The 18,235-nt window shown below is 39.1% G+C and overlaps 1 protein-coding gene across 1 annotated transcript in view; it reads left to right on the top strand.

Moving 5' to 3' along the window:
• The window catches only part of pkdccb (protein kinase domain containing, cytoplasmic b), a 34,801-nt gene extending 28,203 nt beyond the window's left edge, over positions 1-6,598 (top strand). The window contains exon 7 of the mRNA XM_057859311.1: positions 960-6,598. Within this exon, the coding sequence (XP_057715294.1) occupies positions 960-1,051 (92 nt within the window). The 3' untranslated portion in view covers positions 1,052-6,598. The remainder of the gene's footprint in view (positions 1-959) is intronic.
• Positions 6,599-18,235: the final 11,637 nt, after the last annotated feature.

The following is an 18,235-nucleotide window of genomic DNA, read 5'->3' as shown; positions in this document are numbered from 1 at the left end:
TTTTTTTTTTTTTTTTTTTTTTTACGTATATTGATTAGGTACCATGCTACTATGTTAGTGAATGAGGCTAGCGGCCACCTGGCGTAAAAGGAGCTTTTCTGGCGAAAATTCTTGTGAATAAATGCTTAAATCCCCGAATTCTTAATAGATATGGACGTAAAACAGTCTCGATTCTTGGTTAAAAGCAAAGAAACCGTTGATGACGTACCATGCTACTATGTTAGCGAATGAGGCTAGCGGCCGCCTGGCGTAAACAGCTTTTCTGGCGAAAATTCTTGTGAAAAAAAAAGTCTTCATAGATATGGACGTAAAACAGTCTCGATTCTTGGTTTCAAGCAAAGAAACCGTACACTTAGCGTTTATTTTATGTATATTGACTACATACCATGCTACTATGTGAGTGAATGAGGCTAGCGGCCGCCTGGCGTAAAAGGAGCTTTTTTGGCAAAAATTATTGTTAATAAATGCTTAAATCCCCAACTTCTTCATAGATATGGATGTAATACTGTCTCGATTCTTGGTTAAAAGCAAAGAAAGTTTGCAGGTAGCATTTATTTTGCGTAAATATTGCCAACTATGAGGCTAGTCAGTTACGAAAATTAGCCGCCTCCATGTGTAAACAAAGAAGACAATTCCTGCGAATAAATGCTTCACTCACACATCCATGGTACGAAAAATATTTATCTTGAATCCTCGAACAAATCGCTCTTGAGACAATTCCTCCTGTTTGTATGCGGTACAGCTTTCGTAGTTAAATCCAATCGTACGTAAATCCAAGCTTAAATCCGACATGAGCGTGTGCCGTCTTCGGCTATGACTAAATGAAGCTCTGCCCCCTCTGATAAGGCGTGACGCAAAGAATGACGTAGTGTCAGGTCAATAGATTTTTTAAGTCTATGCCTCACCCTTCATTTGTCTTATTGACAAACGTAAAGAATAAATGTTTTCCCTGCCTGCAGGTCGCCCTCTGGCCACTTTCCGGAGCAACTTCAGTCTTTTGGTGCCCGACCAAACCTCTGAGGTGTACGTGAAGAAAAGCGCAGCCGTGTAAAGGATAAGACTTTGAAATATTAGAGCGAGCTCATTTACTCCCGATGATGTGAAGCCAAAAAGCAACACGTTGCGCTTAAATTAGACGGGTTCCTAGCTTAGCGGGAGAGAAGGCCTCGCGCTCGCTAACTGCTACTTCAAGGGATTTCCCTTAAGGAACAATTAAGGAAGGAGAGCCTTGTGCTTTTTTTTCGTCTTTATTTTGCTACCTTGACTTTATTTGCTGCTTGTTGTGAAGCCAGCTCCCCCGCGGCGGGCCGGTAGGTAAGAAGTGCGGCCGCGGCAGCTCTGCGCAAAAAGCCCCGAGGAGCAGGAAAGAAAACAAGCTCTTACTTAAGTACACGCTCAGGCTGATGCGCAGAGGTGCCAACTGTTTTCTCATGGCTCTGGAGCTTAGCCGCACTGTGATCTAAACGGGACCTTTACAACGCCGCTTTTAACTTGGAGGGGGAGGGAAAAAATCCAGTCTCGGGCATAGCTTTGCTAACTGCTAGCCTGCAATGCAGATTAGGAACGTTTTTATAGCTCTGATCGGATTTTTCTCCCTTAGCTAGGAATTAGCATGACGCAACAACTACCTAGTATTTTTATTATTTTTTTTACATATATTTAAATTTTTTAAAGCAACACTATGTAACTTTTCAGTTTTAATCAATTTTAGAGACGCCGGTGGACAAAAGCGGTAGTGTTTAGTCTTAAATGGTACCACGGATAGAAAGACATGTAGTTCTTAAAAGATAAATGTTAGTATGAGTTACACTAATTTGACATTAAAACCCTTCTTAATGTTTTCGTTTTAATAAAATTTGTAAAATTATTTTAACTAGTAGGTCGCCATTGTGGTTGACGTCGCAAGGCGATGACTCACATGGGTACGCTGCCGTGCTTCCAAAGTGTCACTCTTTAATAGGGTTGGTTACCGAGCATTGATGGGAACCCGTTCTATAACTCAGATGCTCCCGGAATCGTTCAAATTTTTAAATTTCGATTCCATGTTTCGATCCCCTGACCGCTGAGCGGAAAAAAAATGCTCAAGTTCAAAGACTGATATTTATATAAAAGTTAAAATTAGCCCTGTGAGAAGTTCATATAATTTAAAAAAAATCATCGAGAAGACTTTAATATAAACTAGGGCTGCAGCTATCGATTATTTTAGTAGTCGATTAATCGATGAACTAGTTAGTTCGAATAATCGAGTAATCGGATAAGGAACATGAAAAATTAAATTACCTGAGCTGAGCCTCAAACAGTATGAAAAAAATACATCGATGACAATGTAAGTCCAACAAAAGAACAATTGGCTAACTTAAATAGCAAAAGTCTGCCAGCTTAAATGCTATAAAATGCTAATGTTTTTTTTTTTTTTTTTACAATGCTCCTAACCATTGGTTTAGACACATACTCCAACAAAAAAAACGGCTAAATATACCTATAAACTAAATTATGAATACATTAAAAAACATTAGCTCAAACAAAAACTTAGCTTAGGTTGGTCTTGACAGGGAGCAGTTGGATTCAGACATGTGAAATGATGCAGACCAGAGAGCAGTGTGTCCACCCTAATCAATAAAACTAAATGCAAACACTTTCAAAATAAACCATTACAACACCACTTTAATTAAATGAATATTCGGAGCGGCAAAATTTAATTCGAATATTTTTTTTCCCGAATACTTGAGTTAACCGATTAATCGTTGCAGCACTAATATAAACCATGCAATTTTTTTCTTACTTTTTTTTTGTTTTTTTGTTTTTTTTGTTTTTTGACTGTCTCTTAAAAGAATTGCAATCGAGAATCGTTCAGAACCAGAATTGAAACGTGGAATCGTAATCGGAACCAGAATCGTTCAATTTTAAATGATGCCCAACCTTACTCTTTAACTACAGAAACATGTCATCGGTTCTGCCCTTCGAATTTGAACCCGATTGGAATATTAATGAGAAGGACAGCAGAGGCAAAATGAACAGGAAAGACGGGATGAGACGAGTAGCGTTCATATGTCAAGTTCGCTATTGACAGGACTCTCCTGCTCGAGTGACGAGAGCAGGAGAGTGTTTGACGTGAAAAACTGTTTGCCGATCTTCACGATAAACTATTGTGTGATCCAACTTATTCCAATATTATTATGGAGATAGTTAGCATCCAGAGCTGTCGTGTGCTTTACATGTGATTAGGGTATTGTTGGAGGCGCGTGTTCGTTTTCAATTCAGGTGAGACGGCTAGACTGGATTGCAGAACAAAGACTGGAGGCAAGAGATCATTAATGCGGAGTTTTAATTTCAGAAATTTCTGGGTGCATTCAATGACAGAACAAAAGCTGTGTAGAGGAATGCACGGCGAACAGAGAGCTCGGCGTTGCTTATATGCTGTACTTAAAAGGAGGTGTGTCTGTTTGGTGAGTAACTCATCGTGCAAAATAGGTCATGAGCCTTACTGGTTGGCAGTTAAAAGTCCATGATTATCTGCGGCAAAACTGTCAGCGATTTTCTGTGAAAACCAACTCCATTTATGGACATGATTGCATTAGGCGAGATGTGTACTGACTTCAGTTTAAAGTGAAACACAGCAGTTTTGTTAAATTTTGCAGATATCCCATACATCACAGCACACGAAAACGTTGATGGCGTCTACTGACTTCTTACCTTATTTTTGTCACGTAAAAGCGTTGACCAGATGGATCGTCATCCAGCCGGTGTTCTCAGATTTATCAGATGTTGCTCCCGAAGCTTGCTTCTCGGTGAATAAGCGACACGGAAAACCAAAAATGTATTAAACTTAGTTTGATTGCTGACTATTCGTATAATTTTCTGGCCAACAGATTATAATGATGACTTATTTTGCACATTGAGATCTAAGAGGCAGAGAAAGAGTTCAGATTCGTAGCTTAGACCGCGACGTTTATTGGCATAATCTTGAGCAACTCCTTTACAACAAACATAAGTATCGTATCGTGAAAATACAACAAAAATTAATGTTCATATTTTTCAAAAAATAATGTTCACAAAAAGTGCTTTAATCTGTATTTATTAGCCCATATTCTCACACAGTTAAACAACAATGCAAAGAGAACTGACATTCACAAAGTCACAATCAAAATAGATATGCAAAATACACATTAAACTTACTCAGACTTTGGTCAAACTCTATTTGAACATTTTAGCAACTCGTTTAGCTCAACAAATACACTGGATGGCAATATTTAGTCAATTTATATAAACTATGATGCTGGGAGCCATTATTAGGTGTCTTACCGTCACAACATACAATTGAACATAAGGCACAATGGACCCGTACTGGGGAATAAAAAGAAAATTACGACGTCAGTCCAGGGACAAAACACACTCATTGGCTTGATTTCTAATTAATTTAAAACTCGCCATTGACACCTTGTGGCGTATTTAAATCACTACCTTACATAGTTAAAGAGTGACACTGTGGAAGTAGGTTCAGCGTGGCCATGTGACATCACCGCCCTGCGACGTAAACAACAATGGCGAGCTACTAGTTATTTTGGTTTAAATTTTACACATATTATTAAAACGAAAACATTAAGACAGGTTTTAATTAATTATTAAAACTAGAGTTGTTCTGATCATGTTTTTTTGCTCCCGATCCGATCCCGATCGTTTTAGTTTGAGTATCTGCCTATCCCAATATTTCCCGATCCGATTGCTTTTTTTTGCTCCCGATTCAATTCCAATCATTCCCGATAATTTTTCCCGATCATATACATTTTGGCAATGCACTAAGAAAAAAATGAATAAAACTCAGACGAATATATACATTCAACATACGGTACATAAGTACTGCATTTGTTTATTATGACAATAAATCCTCAAGATGGCATTTACATTATTAACATTCTTTCTGTGAGAGGGATCCACAGATAGAAAGACTTGTAATCCTTAAAGGATAAATGTGACTTTGTATATTGTGACTAAATATTGCCATCTAGTGTATTTGTGGAGCTTTCAATAGATGATACTGTAGCCATTCAACTTCTACCCAAATGCATGATGGGAAGTGCAACCATGGCTGTGCGCCGTGGTACCAATTGATATATCTTCTCTGCGTTGGGAAATAACATAGGTTGTTAAGAAAAAGATCACCTACTACCTTTATTCCCCACATTGTTTCCCACAATTATTCTAATCGTTGGGAGAGGGATTGTAAGGCTTTAGCCATTTTAAAAAAAAGGCTCCAAAGGCTGCTAAAATTCATTCTACTCATTTTACGCTGCCTTTTAGCTCTATATACTGTATGGGTAAAACGGCACCATTATAGATTGAACGCGACAATGCGTGAGTGGGTCGTGCAGCGCATGCGTTAATTGCGTTAAATATTGTAACGTGATAAATGTAAAAAATATTAATTCTCGCCGTTAACGCGATAAATTTGATAACCCTACCTTAAGCTTAAACTAAAGACTCTGGAAGAGTGTAATACATTATGTCTGTAACGTTAAATACAATTAGAAAACGATTTAATTACAAATATATGTATATTAGAAAAAATGCATGGCCGATATTTTTTGGCCGATTCCGATACTTTGAAAATGACTTGATCGGACCCGATCGATCGAGACATCTCTAATTATAACTCATACTAACATTTATCTTTTAAGAACTACATGTCCTTCTATTCGTGGTTTCTTTTAAGGCAGACTGCGTTTCCCATGAGTATCAGCGCACACCCGCACAGTGTTGTAAAATCAGCAATCAATCAAAAATCAATCTCCTGGTCGCCTGCGGATGGATTAAACAACATTTCTGATTCCAGCGGCTGTGTGAAGGATGAATAGTAATAAGGTAATGAATTCAGTTGTGGCTAAACAATAGCATATGACTGTTAGCAGCCGTGTTGCTTAGTGTGGCTTTTTACAGCACAAACTAGCACAAACTAACACCACCATTGCGGTTCCCTTCCACCGCAAAAAGGGGGCGCTGCGTGACGTCATCACTACAGATTTAAAGCAGAATATCTACAGAACCATTGCAACACAAACCAGGATAAACAATGACACCATTTTTAGCTGGTTTAGATAAAAACTTAAGGGCTGGTTGACCTCAGATTAACCTATCAAAGAATTAAATATCTCAGAAACAATAGCAGCACAAACATTTTTATATAAAAAAAATCTGATGGTAGGCTAACTTCACAGAGGTCTCGAAAAGTACCTTTTATGGCCTATTATGTCACCATTACCGTGATATTTTTCGCCTGTTCGAACTCCATTTTGCATTTCTCAGTTTTTAGAATCTTCCATTTTGACGTTTTTGCGGGGATAGAAACAGTTGTTGTGGACAGCCAATCAAGATTCTACAGCAAAAATGTTCTCAAAACATTTCAGTTTTGTGAACGACTTAGTTCATCAACAGCAACGAGTTCAAATGTAATTGTTGTAACACGATTGTGCTTTAAGTGTTATAAGTGCACCTTGTGGGTGAAACCATTATTTTCAATGGAAAATGAGTCACTTTTATGTTTTGTTTTTGTAATACTGCACCGAATGTAACTGCAGAGTCTTATTTCATAAATTTCTACTTCAATTGCTCCAGTGTTCATTTGCATCTTTATTGTATGAGGTTTAGCAATAAGTAACAGCTTAAAAGCCAAGCTTTGGAGCTCCGCAGAGTTTGCACAAAGCTTCAGGAATGCATTGAAATGCTGCATCATGCTGAGCTCATTATGGGCCTTAATTAATACTAATGTAAATGAGCACACCTACTGTCTCTTTCTCATGGTGGCAAAGGCAATAACGTGGGACAATCTTTGCACAAGAATGGTTCCGAGGTTGAGATAAGGCCAGATTTGGAAGGTCTCGTCACAGCAAATTGAAACACACTATTAAAAAAAAAAGGAATTTAAAACATAGTTTGCCATTGAGGTCAAAAAGAACCAATGCGATTTATAAATGACATTTTTATGGTGGCGTCGGAAGAACGCCCCAAAGGTTCTCTTAGCCTCACGTTGGCCCCTTGTTGTCTGGACAAAGCCAGTTGATTAGTGAGATTATCATTAAGATAAGCTGTTTTAAGATTTTTTTTTCTTTAATGGACCAACTCGGCTTGACAAACTGGAAGGACTGACTGAGTGGTAGCAGAAGATTAACAGAAGTGGGGGTGGAGTCGTTTTCCCTCCTTGCTAGAACAAATGACGTGTGAAAAGCAGGGTAAAATTTAGGGTTGGGAATATCTGGCATGAAGCCGATTCGATATGTATCTAGATACGCAGGTTAAGATTCGATTAAAAAACGATACATTTTTAAGGCCGACCGATTCAAATGCGATTCGATACAGTGTAAGAACGATACGGTTCGATAGAGTGAAAACGATACGATGGTAAATATTTGTTGTGTGTGTGTGTATAGTATTTTAATCATATAAAAAGACCACATTTCTAATATAGCAAAATTAAAACAACAAAATTTCATACCAATGTTATGTTTTATTTTTTTATGGAAAAAAAAGGCTTACTATATGACCGTCATTTTGTTGGATGGGGTTGATAATAAAATAAAACTCCAGTGACAGACAACAATAAAGTGCAGTAATTCAATAACTGTATTTCCTGGTGTTTTTAACACAAGAGGTAAGTTTTTAAAGTGCAAACTTTCAACGTAAACATCTTACAAACAAAAAATATTAATTATATGCAGGAGCGCTAGAAAAAAAAAGGAATGAAACCTGCTAGTGTTATCATAAATAAATTATAAATTGTGCTTTACGACTGGTATAATTGGGGCAATAAATACATGGCATTTTAGACAGACAGGTCAATAATCATTACTTTAACCTAATACACAGCAAATTCATTCACTTATGCCTGTGCTTCGTCATTTTTTATTCCTCATCACTGTCCATATCTTTTTGAAGGGCAGATTTTTCTTGAGGAAGATCAATTAATCCACATGTTCATGTTTAAGTAGACTGCCTTTCGTGGAAACAATATGCCGCCCTTTCCAGCATTGTAGTGGGTTATTTCTCAGGGTTAAAAACTCACGATCTCTGTACCGCTTCACACTAGCTCTGTCGCATGTGAACAGATCTGACTGCCTTCCTCACTTCAAAGTCCGATTTTTGTTTTTCTTGGGTGCGTTGAAAATCAATCGCTGCACGTCGCTGGCGACGGTGCCAATCTGTCCATTGTTTTAGCATGTTGCTTCGTTGCCACTACTAGTTTCGTTTTGGGCTGTGAAGAAAATGCTACGTAGCGTGCGTTGCAGTGGTTTTGTTAGCTCTCGTGTTGTTATGACACGCCCGTGACGATCGGGTAATGACGGCGACTAGTAGCTGTTCTGCCGAAATGCATGGGAAGTTAAGACAACCACGACTGTGAGTAGTGCTTGTCCATATTATATCATGCGTGCGGTCTCGATCTAAGTGCGCTGTGTGGTAAATGACACAAGCGCAGCATGTGAAGTAAAAGCTAAATTATTATCACATTACGCATTGCATTGAACTCGGCATTAGAAGCCGACTCTTGTGCTCGCGATAGCCGAATTCTATCTCTACTATCGGTTCATTGAATATTTAATGGCTAATTACTGTCGAATGGTAACTTTACTATCGATACAACTGTATCTGTCACCTGTAAAACCGGATATCCGGTCGTATCGGTTTATCGTTCTCAAGCTTAGGAAAACTAACAAAGGCTCGATTAGCTCATCTTACAGATCAATTGCCAATTTTCAATTACATTATGTATTTTAAAGAAAAATAGCAGTATTGCCCCGCATTGCTTGGGTTTATATAATTTCTGGTCTATAAAGCGCACCGGATTACAAACCACACTGGCCAAATTTCACATTATTTTAGAAATAAATCCACATACTGTAATTTAAGGCTGCAGCTATCAAATATTTTAGTAATCAAGTAATCGACTGAAAATTCTATCGATTAATAGAGTAATCGGATAAAACATTTTTTTTAGGTAAAGAGCAATTATACATGAGAAAAAAAGACATTTAATCCAATATTGAACCATTTTCAGTCAATCAATGTCATTGTTTTCGATGTACATTGTTGAAAACAGCCAACAATTGCATCTCAGATGTGACTACAAAAATAATTCACTGCTTTCACTCAAAAAACTTCTAGATCTTATTTAAAAAAAACATATTTCTTACCTAAAAATGTAATTACGCTTGATAACACACATCACCTGAAAGCTATGTGTTTTTCCCACGTGTTTCAATTCAATTTCCATTTGTGTCAAGCAGGGGTCGCGTTAACCGAATATTTTCCGTCGTTGACCGGTTTTTTAAAACGGTGACGGAAAAAACTGAAGTCCGTCCGTCATTTTGACAAGTTGCAATTCACACCCCAGACCACAGGGTGGCGAGTGAGCATATGAATTAGCTATTGTCTCTCTTAATGCATGACGTCGTTGGCTATTCTGTCAGAATATTGTAGCGTCACCGGGGTCTGGCGGCGGCACTGTGATTGACACATCAACGCGAGGTTCTTATTGGTGCACCCGGTGTGCCAGCGCGTCATCCAATTGGTGGACTAGATTGCCGCCTGTGTATTGACCCCACTCACATGACGTCACAACTCCGCCCCCATGACTGGAGCCGCCATATTGTCAGTCAGCTCGTCATGTTTACACATTACCGCTACGTACATGCCTCCTATTACGGCGTGTTTTTTTGCTCGTTAACATTAATAATCAAAATGGTGAAGGCGTGTGTGGCGGTTGGTTGCAGTAACAGAGAAGACAGACGGAGAGACTTGAAGTTCTACTGTATTCTGAGAGACCCGAAGAGGACAGCGAGATGGACTGATGTAATTCGACAAGAAATCTGGGCACCAAACGATCACCACAGACTATGTAGTAGTCATTTTATATCTGGTAAGATGCATTTACTATATATTTAGGAGATTTTGGGCTGACAACCACAATTAAGATCATTGTGTGACGTTGGTGATTGGGGTCTATATAGTTGCCTCTTTTTCTTTGGGGGTGGAGTTGTTGTTTTGTTGGTGTTGTTGGCGGTAAGCAGAGTAAAAAGAGGGAGAAAAATACCACGACTTCCGTGTCTAATTTTTCGCCGCCAAACAAGCGTTACAATATTATTTAAAAATGAATGAAAACTAAATACTATTGAATATGTCATTATCATTTTAAAAATTTACGTGACCAGTAAAAATAGATTATGACTGGATTTTTATGACCCTGTCAGTCAAAATGACAGACAACGAAAATGTCTAGCGCAATCTCTGGTGTCAAGCTATTTTTAAGTTCTAGTTAAGTTTTAAGTTAGTCTAAACTGTAAGTACTGATAGGATTTTGAGTTTTGGCAGCGTTCAAAATAAATGTATGATACCTGCTGTATTGGAGCACATTAGGGACCAGTGCTACTTGGTGTTTTATTCAGCAATGACTACTGAGCTAAAACTGACAATTTGCTTTATTATGTTTTAATTTTACACCCTCATCACTCTACAGCGCTGTGTTTTTACAGATTAAATAAATCCTGTATGTACGACATGTTAGTCACGCATCGACAGTGGTCATAATCAATAGAAACCTAGCCCTCCGAAGGGCTAACGTTACGTGAGCGAGTGTCAGTAACGTTATATTTATTAGCGCTGAGAAGTCTACTGCTTAAAGATGGCGGCTGTTTACTAACGCTGCCCAGATGCGGCCGAGTCTGTCATTTCGCATCTAGTTCTAAATGCATGCTATATGTATGAAACGCCTCGGGCATTAGCTGCAACCACACTAGCATCATGTGGGCGTAGTTTTTAGCAACGTCGGCGTAGTTTGTAGCGGCTGTCGGCTGCAGTAAGTTTTTTAAAATTATTTTCTTGCTTCTGCCTCTACGCACGTGACGTCAGCGGGTTGTTCCGCATTAAAAGTCGTCCGGGCAAAACGTGATGCTTAGAGCTGGCAAAATTAAACGATTCCTCGAGGTGAATAAAATTACTCGGATCAGTATTTAAACTCGAGTTACTCGAGTTGCTCGAGTATTCGTTTCAGCTCTACTGTAATTTTCGCACTGTATGACGCACCCGACAATAAGCCACCACCCACCAAACTTGGCACAAAAACGGCATTTGTTCATAGATTAGCCACACTGGACTATAAGCCACAACTGTCCTCACTGTTATTTTGGGATATTTACACCGAAAGATATTAACTGGGAACACTTTATTTGACAGCGGCTTCATACAACTGTCATAAGCAATGCATGCTAGGAGGCATGTTGGACAGCAATGGTGTTGACAACAGGTGGCCGCAAAGGTTGACTGTCTCCCCCAAGAGAGCAGTGGTGGCCAAATGAAGCTTCTTGAAGCTTTGAACCAATTGGCTGCAAAGCTTCATTGCTTCAAGAAGCCTCAGAACATGAATCTTGGTTGTTATATACATCTTTAGTGCTGCAATGCCTTCCAGGAAGCATGTTGGACGACAACAGTGTTGAGAACAGGAGGCAGCAGAGGTTGACTGTCTCCCCCAAGAGAGCAGTGGTGGCCAAATGAAGCTTCTTGAAGATTTGAACCAATTGGCTGCAAAGCTTCATTGCTTTGAACCAATTGGCTGCAAAGCTTCATTGCTTCGAAAACTTCTTGCTCCAAATGAAGCTTCTTGAAGCTTCGAACCAATTGGCTGTAATCTTTATTGCTTCAAGAAGCCTCATTTGGCTATCACTGCTCTCTTGGGGAAGACAGTCAACCTTTGCGGCCACCTGCTGTCAACACCGTTGTTGTCCAACATGCCTCCTAGCATGCATTGCAGCGCTACAGATGTAAATAGCGATCAAAATTGTTCTGTGGTAATTATTACTTCAGGTAAGGTTGAGAGCTATGTCATTACAAAATTTGGAAAGCCATTCTTTCAATATATGTTTAATCCAATTTATAATTTTTAACAAGAAAATATCAAACTCATTTGTCCCCCCCAAAAAAACAAGCCGCTTCCTTATAAAAGCCGCAGGGTACAAACGACAAGAAAAAAGTGGCTTATAGTCCGAAAAAATACTTTCCTTTGAGATACAGCTGGAATGTATTAATAGTTAAAGGACACCATAAATGGGTTCATTTGCAATCGCTTTTGCATCACTGTGTATGGTATTTTGGCCAGCGACGTGGAGAAGAACGAGTTTTTATGTTTGCTTGCTGCTCATGTGTCCCATACACTGCACGACCCCAAGAGACAGTGCTTTTATTGAGCAGAAAACACAAGTAAATAACAACGGCAACCACCAGTCTCATTCATGGTTGCCACAACTAACCATGAACCATTGCGGCCGTAACACATAATAACAGTCACTACAGTATGAATATCCTGCCAAAATGAATGCCCTAATAATACAACCCCCAGCAAAAAGTATGGAATCACCAGTCTCAAACGAGCATTCACTCAGACATTTTATCATGTAGAGCAACCTCCAATTAAAAACCTTGAAAAAAAATAATGAATTGGTTCAAAAGTGCAACTCGTTAGCATTCAGAAACACTCAAGAAATGAATAAAAAACATTGTGGTGTTGAGTAAATGTTACTTTTAGAGAGCAAGTGCAGGGAAATAAATATGGAATCACTCCATTCTGAGGAAAAAATGTGGAATCATGAGAAACAAAGAATTAACAATCACAACACATCACCACCACCTCTGGCTTTTATGACAGCTTGCAGTCTCTGAGGCATGGACTTGATTAGAGCTGTCCCAACTAGTCGACATAGTCGACGTCATCGAGCGAGCACATCCCGTCGACGGTTAATGAAGGGTTAAAAAAATATATGCGTGGAAAGTTCAAAATGTCGGACACTCTGTATTCAAGCGGGGAAAGCGGCACAAAGCCAAAAAAGCGCACCAGAGTGTCCAAAACATTGACTTATTTCAAAGAAACAAAGGAGGGTACACTCTTGTGTCCTGTCTCTTCAATGCCAACCAAGCTTGGCTGCACGTCGGCCGTGAATAAACACCTAAAGCGCCGTCACCCAGTTTGTAAGTCCATCTAACTAACTAACGACATGTTTTATTGAAGTTGCTAAGCCTGTCGCGATATGCAATGAGTCCATTTATCACACGGTAAATAAAAAATGAGGGCGGTAATTTTCACGGCTGCATATTTTCGCTGCGCGCGTGCGTGCGTGCGTGCTGATGGCATATGAGACTCCAGTTCCTTTCTCTTATCAACACGTTGTAGAATTAAAGTAAAGACATTTAAATTAGAAAACACATCTATATTAAACACTGTAACGTTAGCACTGCTACACTGAGGTGAACGGGGGGAAAAAAGGCAACCTACTTTAGCCTTACATTGGCAATCGTCTCGTGAAAGACAACTTGCGGTTAAAAGGTGACACTTCAAACATGAAAAATCGCTGGTTAACGGCATTTGCAAACGAAAAAAAAGGAAAAAAAAAAGTCTATTACTGACACTACATGTAATGACAAAAAGTGCTTTTTTGGGGGTGTGAAAAGCTGAAGTTAGCTGTTTAGCGAACGTACTTCCGGTGACCATTTCAAAATAAAAGCATGTCATGTTCGTCATATAAATAACGATTTCTGGAGTTAATCCCACATACTTAAGAATTCAGATTCTACACGAAGAATACCTTTAAAATGACACCCTTTGTGAAAAACCTGATTGGCAGTGAATAATTATTATAGTTATTATAATACTATTATAAACAGTAAAGTACTATACTATAATATTAATGCTAGGTGTTTTTTTTATGAATTGTTTTGAATCATGTTGGAACGGCGAAGTCAATGTTCTGAATCTGTTTACATTCCATTGTTTTGTACTTGTTAATTCTTTCAGCATTTGAACTCATTTTTTATTTGTGATTTATTATTGTTATTTGCATGTTTATTTGTACTTTAATAAATAATTTAAGTGTTAAGCGTCAACAAAAATTTCATTGTTAAATTAGTAAAAAAAAAAATTTTTTTTTTTTAATTATTAGATTAGTCGACTAATCGTAAAAATAGTCGGCTGACTAATCGGGAGAAAATTAGTCGTTTGGGACAGCCCTAGACTTGATGAATATTCCTCTTCAATTGGGTGCTAACTCTCTTTGACTGCAGTTGCCAGATCGTCCTTGCAGGTCCGAGCCTTGCCGTCGTGCAAGTTCCACCACAGGTTATCAATAGGGTTGGGATGTGGGCTATTTGCAGGCCATGACATTGACTGGATGAGTCTTTCTCCAAAGAATGCTTTAACAGTTTTAGCTCATTGTCATCTTGGAAAATGACAAACATTTTCATTTGAAGGGATAAGAAAGCTGTCTAAAATTTCAATGTAAACTTGTGCATTTATTGAAGATTTAACCACAGCCATCTCCCCAGTGCCTTTGCCTGACATGCAGCCCCATATTATCAAGGAATGAGGAAATTTTGATGTTTTCTTCAGGCAGTCATCTTTGTAAATCTCACTGGAACGGCACCAAACCAAAGTTCCAGCATCATCACTTTGTCCAATGCAGATTCTTGACTCTTGACAAAGATAAGAACAGTTTTAACTTCAGATAAAGTGCCCATGTGAATTTTGAGTCAATTACAATCAATTAGTCAATATCATTGACGATGTGTTCCCCTGAACAATGAGCACTGAACTATAACAAACATAGACCCGACATGTATTGCGCTTTGTCAGCAGTGGTCTTGTGGTCTTGGACCATGAAACAAGTCAAACGCACACATCCCAATCCCCCGACACCGTGCCAAAAATATATTATCGGATAGTTATTATAAATTGTTACTGTAAAATGTTTTTAAGAATGATCAGGATAAATTAATTCATTGTGTGATCATTCACTACCATTCCCAGTTCCAAATGGTTCTTCGCCCAACTTAATGGCAGCCCAGATTTTGTCAGTTCAAATGGAAAAATCTGAAGTATTTCTTCAGAGAAAAAAAAAAAGCACATTATGATATTTCTTCCAGTAATAAGAGGTGATTTATGGAAGTGTGCAGCTGCGGTTCATCTTCCTCCACATCAGCAAAGAGAAGAAAAAGTCTGGCGTCTGGTTTGTTTTGGCTTTCATTTGAGAATCGACCTAATGGGTGTTCTGTCTTACTGTGCATGCTGCACTATCCTTACTCTCATATTGTTCTCATACGTCATCACAGTTGCAGCTTTTCACTTTTTTTTCCCTCGCATTTGGTTTGGTAAGATTTTTACATTAGGATCCTTTCTTTCCTTAAATAACTACACTTATAATCCTGTGTATTCATGTTCTAGTTTGGGCCCTTGTTTTACATTCCTACTTTTTCTTCTGCCAGTGTTTATTTAGTTGGAAATGTGCACGGTTGGTTTACCCTTCAACGGCTTCAAGCTTTACTCTGTGTTGATATGAAGGTGGCTTTTGTGCTGGGGAAGTTTTCATTTTTGCGAGGCGGTCAAAACACGCTGGTGTTTGCGTGTGGCACAGTGTTCCTCTGTGTTTTTTTAACCGTGTAATTGACAACAAGCTCTTTTTTTAAGGTTCAGGGAAAGAGAAGGGGGAGGAGGACAAAGTCAGCCCGAGGACCCCGTTTCTGTTTTTTTTAGGTTTCCAGTTTCACCCGACATGTTTCCGTCGACTTTTATTCATGACCTCCATCTGGAAATAATATGTGTTCGTGAAAACAAGCCATCAGTAATTTTAGGGAAGAGTTGCATGTGTGCGAGTGCATCGTTTGTGTACGTTTGTGAGCGTAGAGAGGGGACATTAGGACGTCTTATGCAGGTTTGACATTAGCCCCTTTCACAATGCATGTTAACCACTAGTTACAGTGCCCTCCATAGTTATTGGCACCCCTGAAAAAGTTGTGTTTTTTAGCTTCTAATAATTTTTTTTTAATTCAAATAATATGGGACCTTAATGGGAAAAAAAAGAGAAAAACCCAACCTTCACTACAAGTGCATTCATTCAGTGGGGAAAAAATCCCACACAAAGAAAAAAATGATTTAACATCAAATAATGTGTGTCACAATTATTAGCACCCCTGGTGTTAATACTTTGTGCAGCCCCCTTTTGCCAACAAAACAAGGTCTGGGGACTGAATGTGACTAAGACTAATAAGTAGGGTTGTTCCGATCATGTTTTTTTGCTCCCGATCCGATCCCGATCATTTTAGTTTGAGTACCTGCCGATCCCGATATTTCCCTATCCGATTGCTTTTTTTTGTTCCTGATTCAATTCCAATCATTCCCGATAATTTTTCCCGATCATATACATTTTGGCAATGCATTAAAAAAAATGAATAAAACTCAGACGGATATATACATTCAACATACATAAGTACTGTATTTGTTTATTATGACAATAAATCCTCAAGATGGCATTTACATTATTATCATTCTTTCTGTGAGAGGGATCCATGGATAGAAAGACTTGTGACTTTGTATATTGTGACTAAATATTGCCATCTCGTGTATTTGTTGAGCTTTCAGCAAATGATACTGCAGCCATGCCCAAATGCATGATGGGAAGTGGAACCATGACTGTGCGTAGTGCTACCAATTGATATATCTTCTCTGCGTTGGGAAATAACATAAGGTGTTAAGAAAAAGATCAATTGCTACCTTGCTTCCCCACATTGCTTCCCATGATATTTCCAATCGTAAGGAGAGGGATTGTAAGGCTTTAGCCAATTAAAAAAAGGCTCCAAAGGGTTCAAAAATTCACTCTACTCATTTTACGCTGCCTTTTAGCTCTCTATATAGGTAAAACGGCGCCATTACAGATTAAGCGCGACAATACGTGAGTGGGTCGTGCAGCGTATGCATTAATTGCGTTAAATATTTTAACTTGACACATTTTTTAAAAAAAAATTAATTACCGCCGTTATCGGGATAAATTTGATAACCCTACCTTAAACCTAAACTAAAGACTCTGGATGAGTGTAACATATTATGTCTGTAACGTTAAATACGATTAGAAAACGATTTAATAAAAAAAAAAAAAATATATATATATATATATATATATATATATACAGGTATGTTAAAAAAAAAGCATGGCTGTGAATGAATGAATGAATGATATTTTTTTGCCGATTCCGATACTTTGAAAATGACGTGATCGGACCCGATCCATCCCGATCGATTGGGACATCTCTACTAATAAGTATTTTCGTCCAAATGACTAAGATGACAATTAAAAGAGCTGCCAAAAACAACACTGCTTTCCACCTTATTTTCAGGGGGCATGAAGTCTGCCCAAGGAAATTTTCCAACTTTGGAAGTAGTATCCGCAAAACTGCTGCTTCACGGCCGTAACATAAGTTCCGAAATAACATCCTGCTTTCCCACGCTGAAGCAACCCTCCCCGACAACGACTACTAGATTTACAGTATGAGACCCTCCATTTCCAACGCCTACGAGACGCTCCGAAAATAAAGAAAATGGATGGATGTACTTCAACACTTCAACAATTATGACAGCTTTTCCAATTATCTAAATGACGAAGGTATTAGTCAAGGGAAAAAAACGTGACTCTGACATTCAGTCTGTAAACCTCATCGCAATGCAATTTTAGCATTCAACTGCATAATGTTGTTCTTTAGCTCAGCCCCGGGGAGAAATGATGCATCAGGCAGGACTTTGGCAAACACTTTGACCCCGACTCAGGTTAAAAATGTGCAGCCCTGCAAGAAAAGCAGATCTGGCTTGTGTCGGAGGACCTCGCGACCGTGTGAGCGGAGAGATAGAGCAGATATTCGCTCCGGTCGGGTCTTCCGAAACAATTCCTCGCCTGTTTTGCGGTAGGCCGGTCACACCTGAGAGCCTCTGAAGAGAAGCTAAACATTTAGCTCCCGTGTTCCAGCGATGGCCGCCCTCTGACCCTCCCGGCACGGATGCCTCTTAGCGCACATGCGGGTCATCGTCTATATACCTAACTAACTATTTGTCAGTCTGCCCGGAGCCGATATAATCTCTTTTAAAACCGTAATGGCTTTCGCAGGACCCAGAGGAGTCAGCGAGCGCTGTGTGACGAGAGCTCGGTCTGTGTTAACGGAGGAGAGAGGAGGGGGGCCGAGTGGTGGTTGGATCATGTTTAAAAGCCCTCAAGTTAACCCCGGTCCAAAGGTTTATGCCTGCCGCGAAAGCCGCAGAGCTCCCTGAAAGGTGAAAAGGCACAATGTGAGATCCTGTGACAACGGCAAGGAAGTGGAAGTTTTGAACCAATTTCCACATAGGAAATCATTGGAATAGACATGACATCGTCCGTATCATCCCTGTTTT

The sequence above is a fragment of the Corythoichthys intestinalis genome, chromosome 15, assembly GCF_030265065.1.
Source record: "Corythoichthys intestinalis isolate RoL2023-P3 chromosome 15, ASM3026506v1, whole genome shotgun sequence".
In the NCBI taxonomy this organism is placed as follows: Eukaryota; Metazoa; Chordata; class Actinopteri; order Syngnathiformes; family Syngnathidae; genus Corythoichthys; species Corythoichthys intestinalis.
The sequence above is the reverse complement of the archived record's forward strand: the minus strand, read 5'-3'. Positions and strand labels throughout refer to the sequence as shown.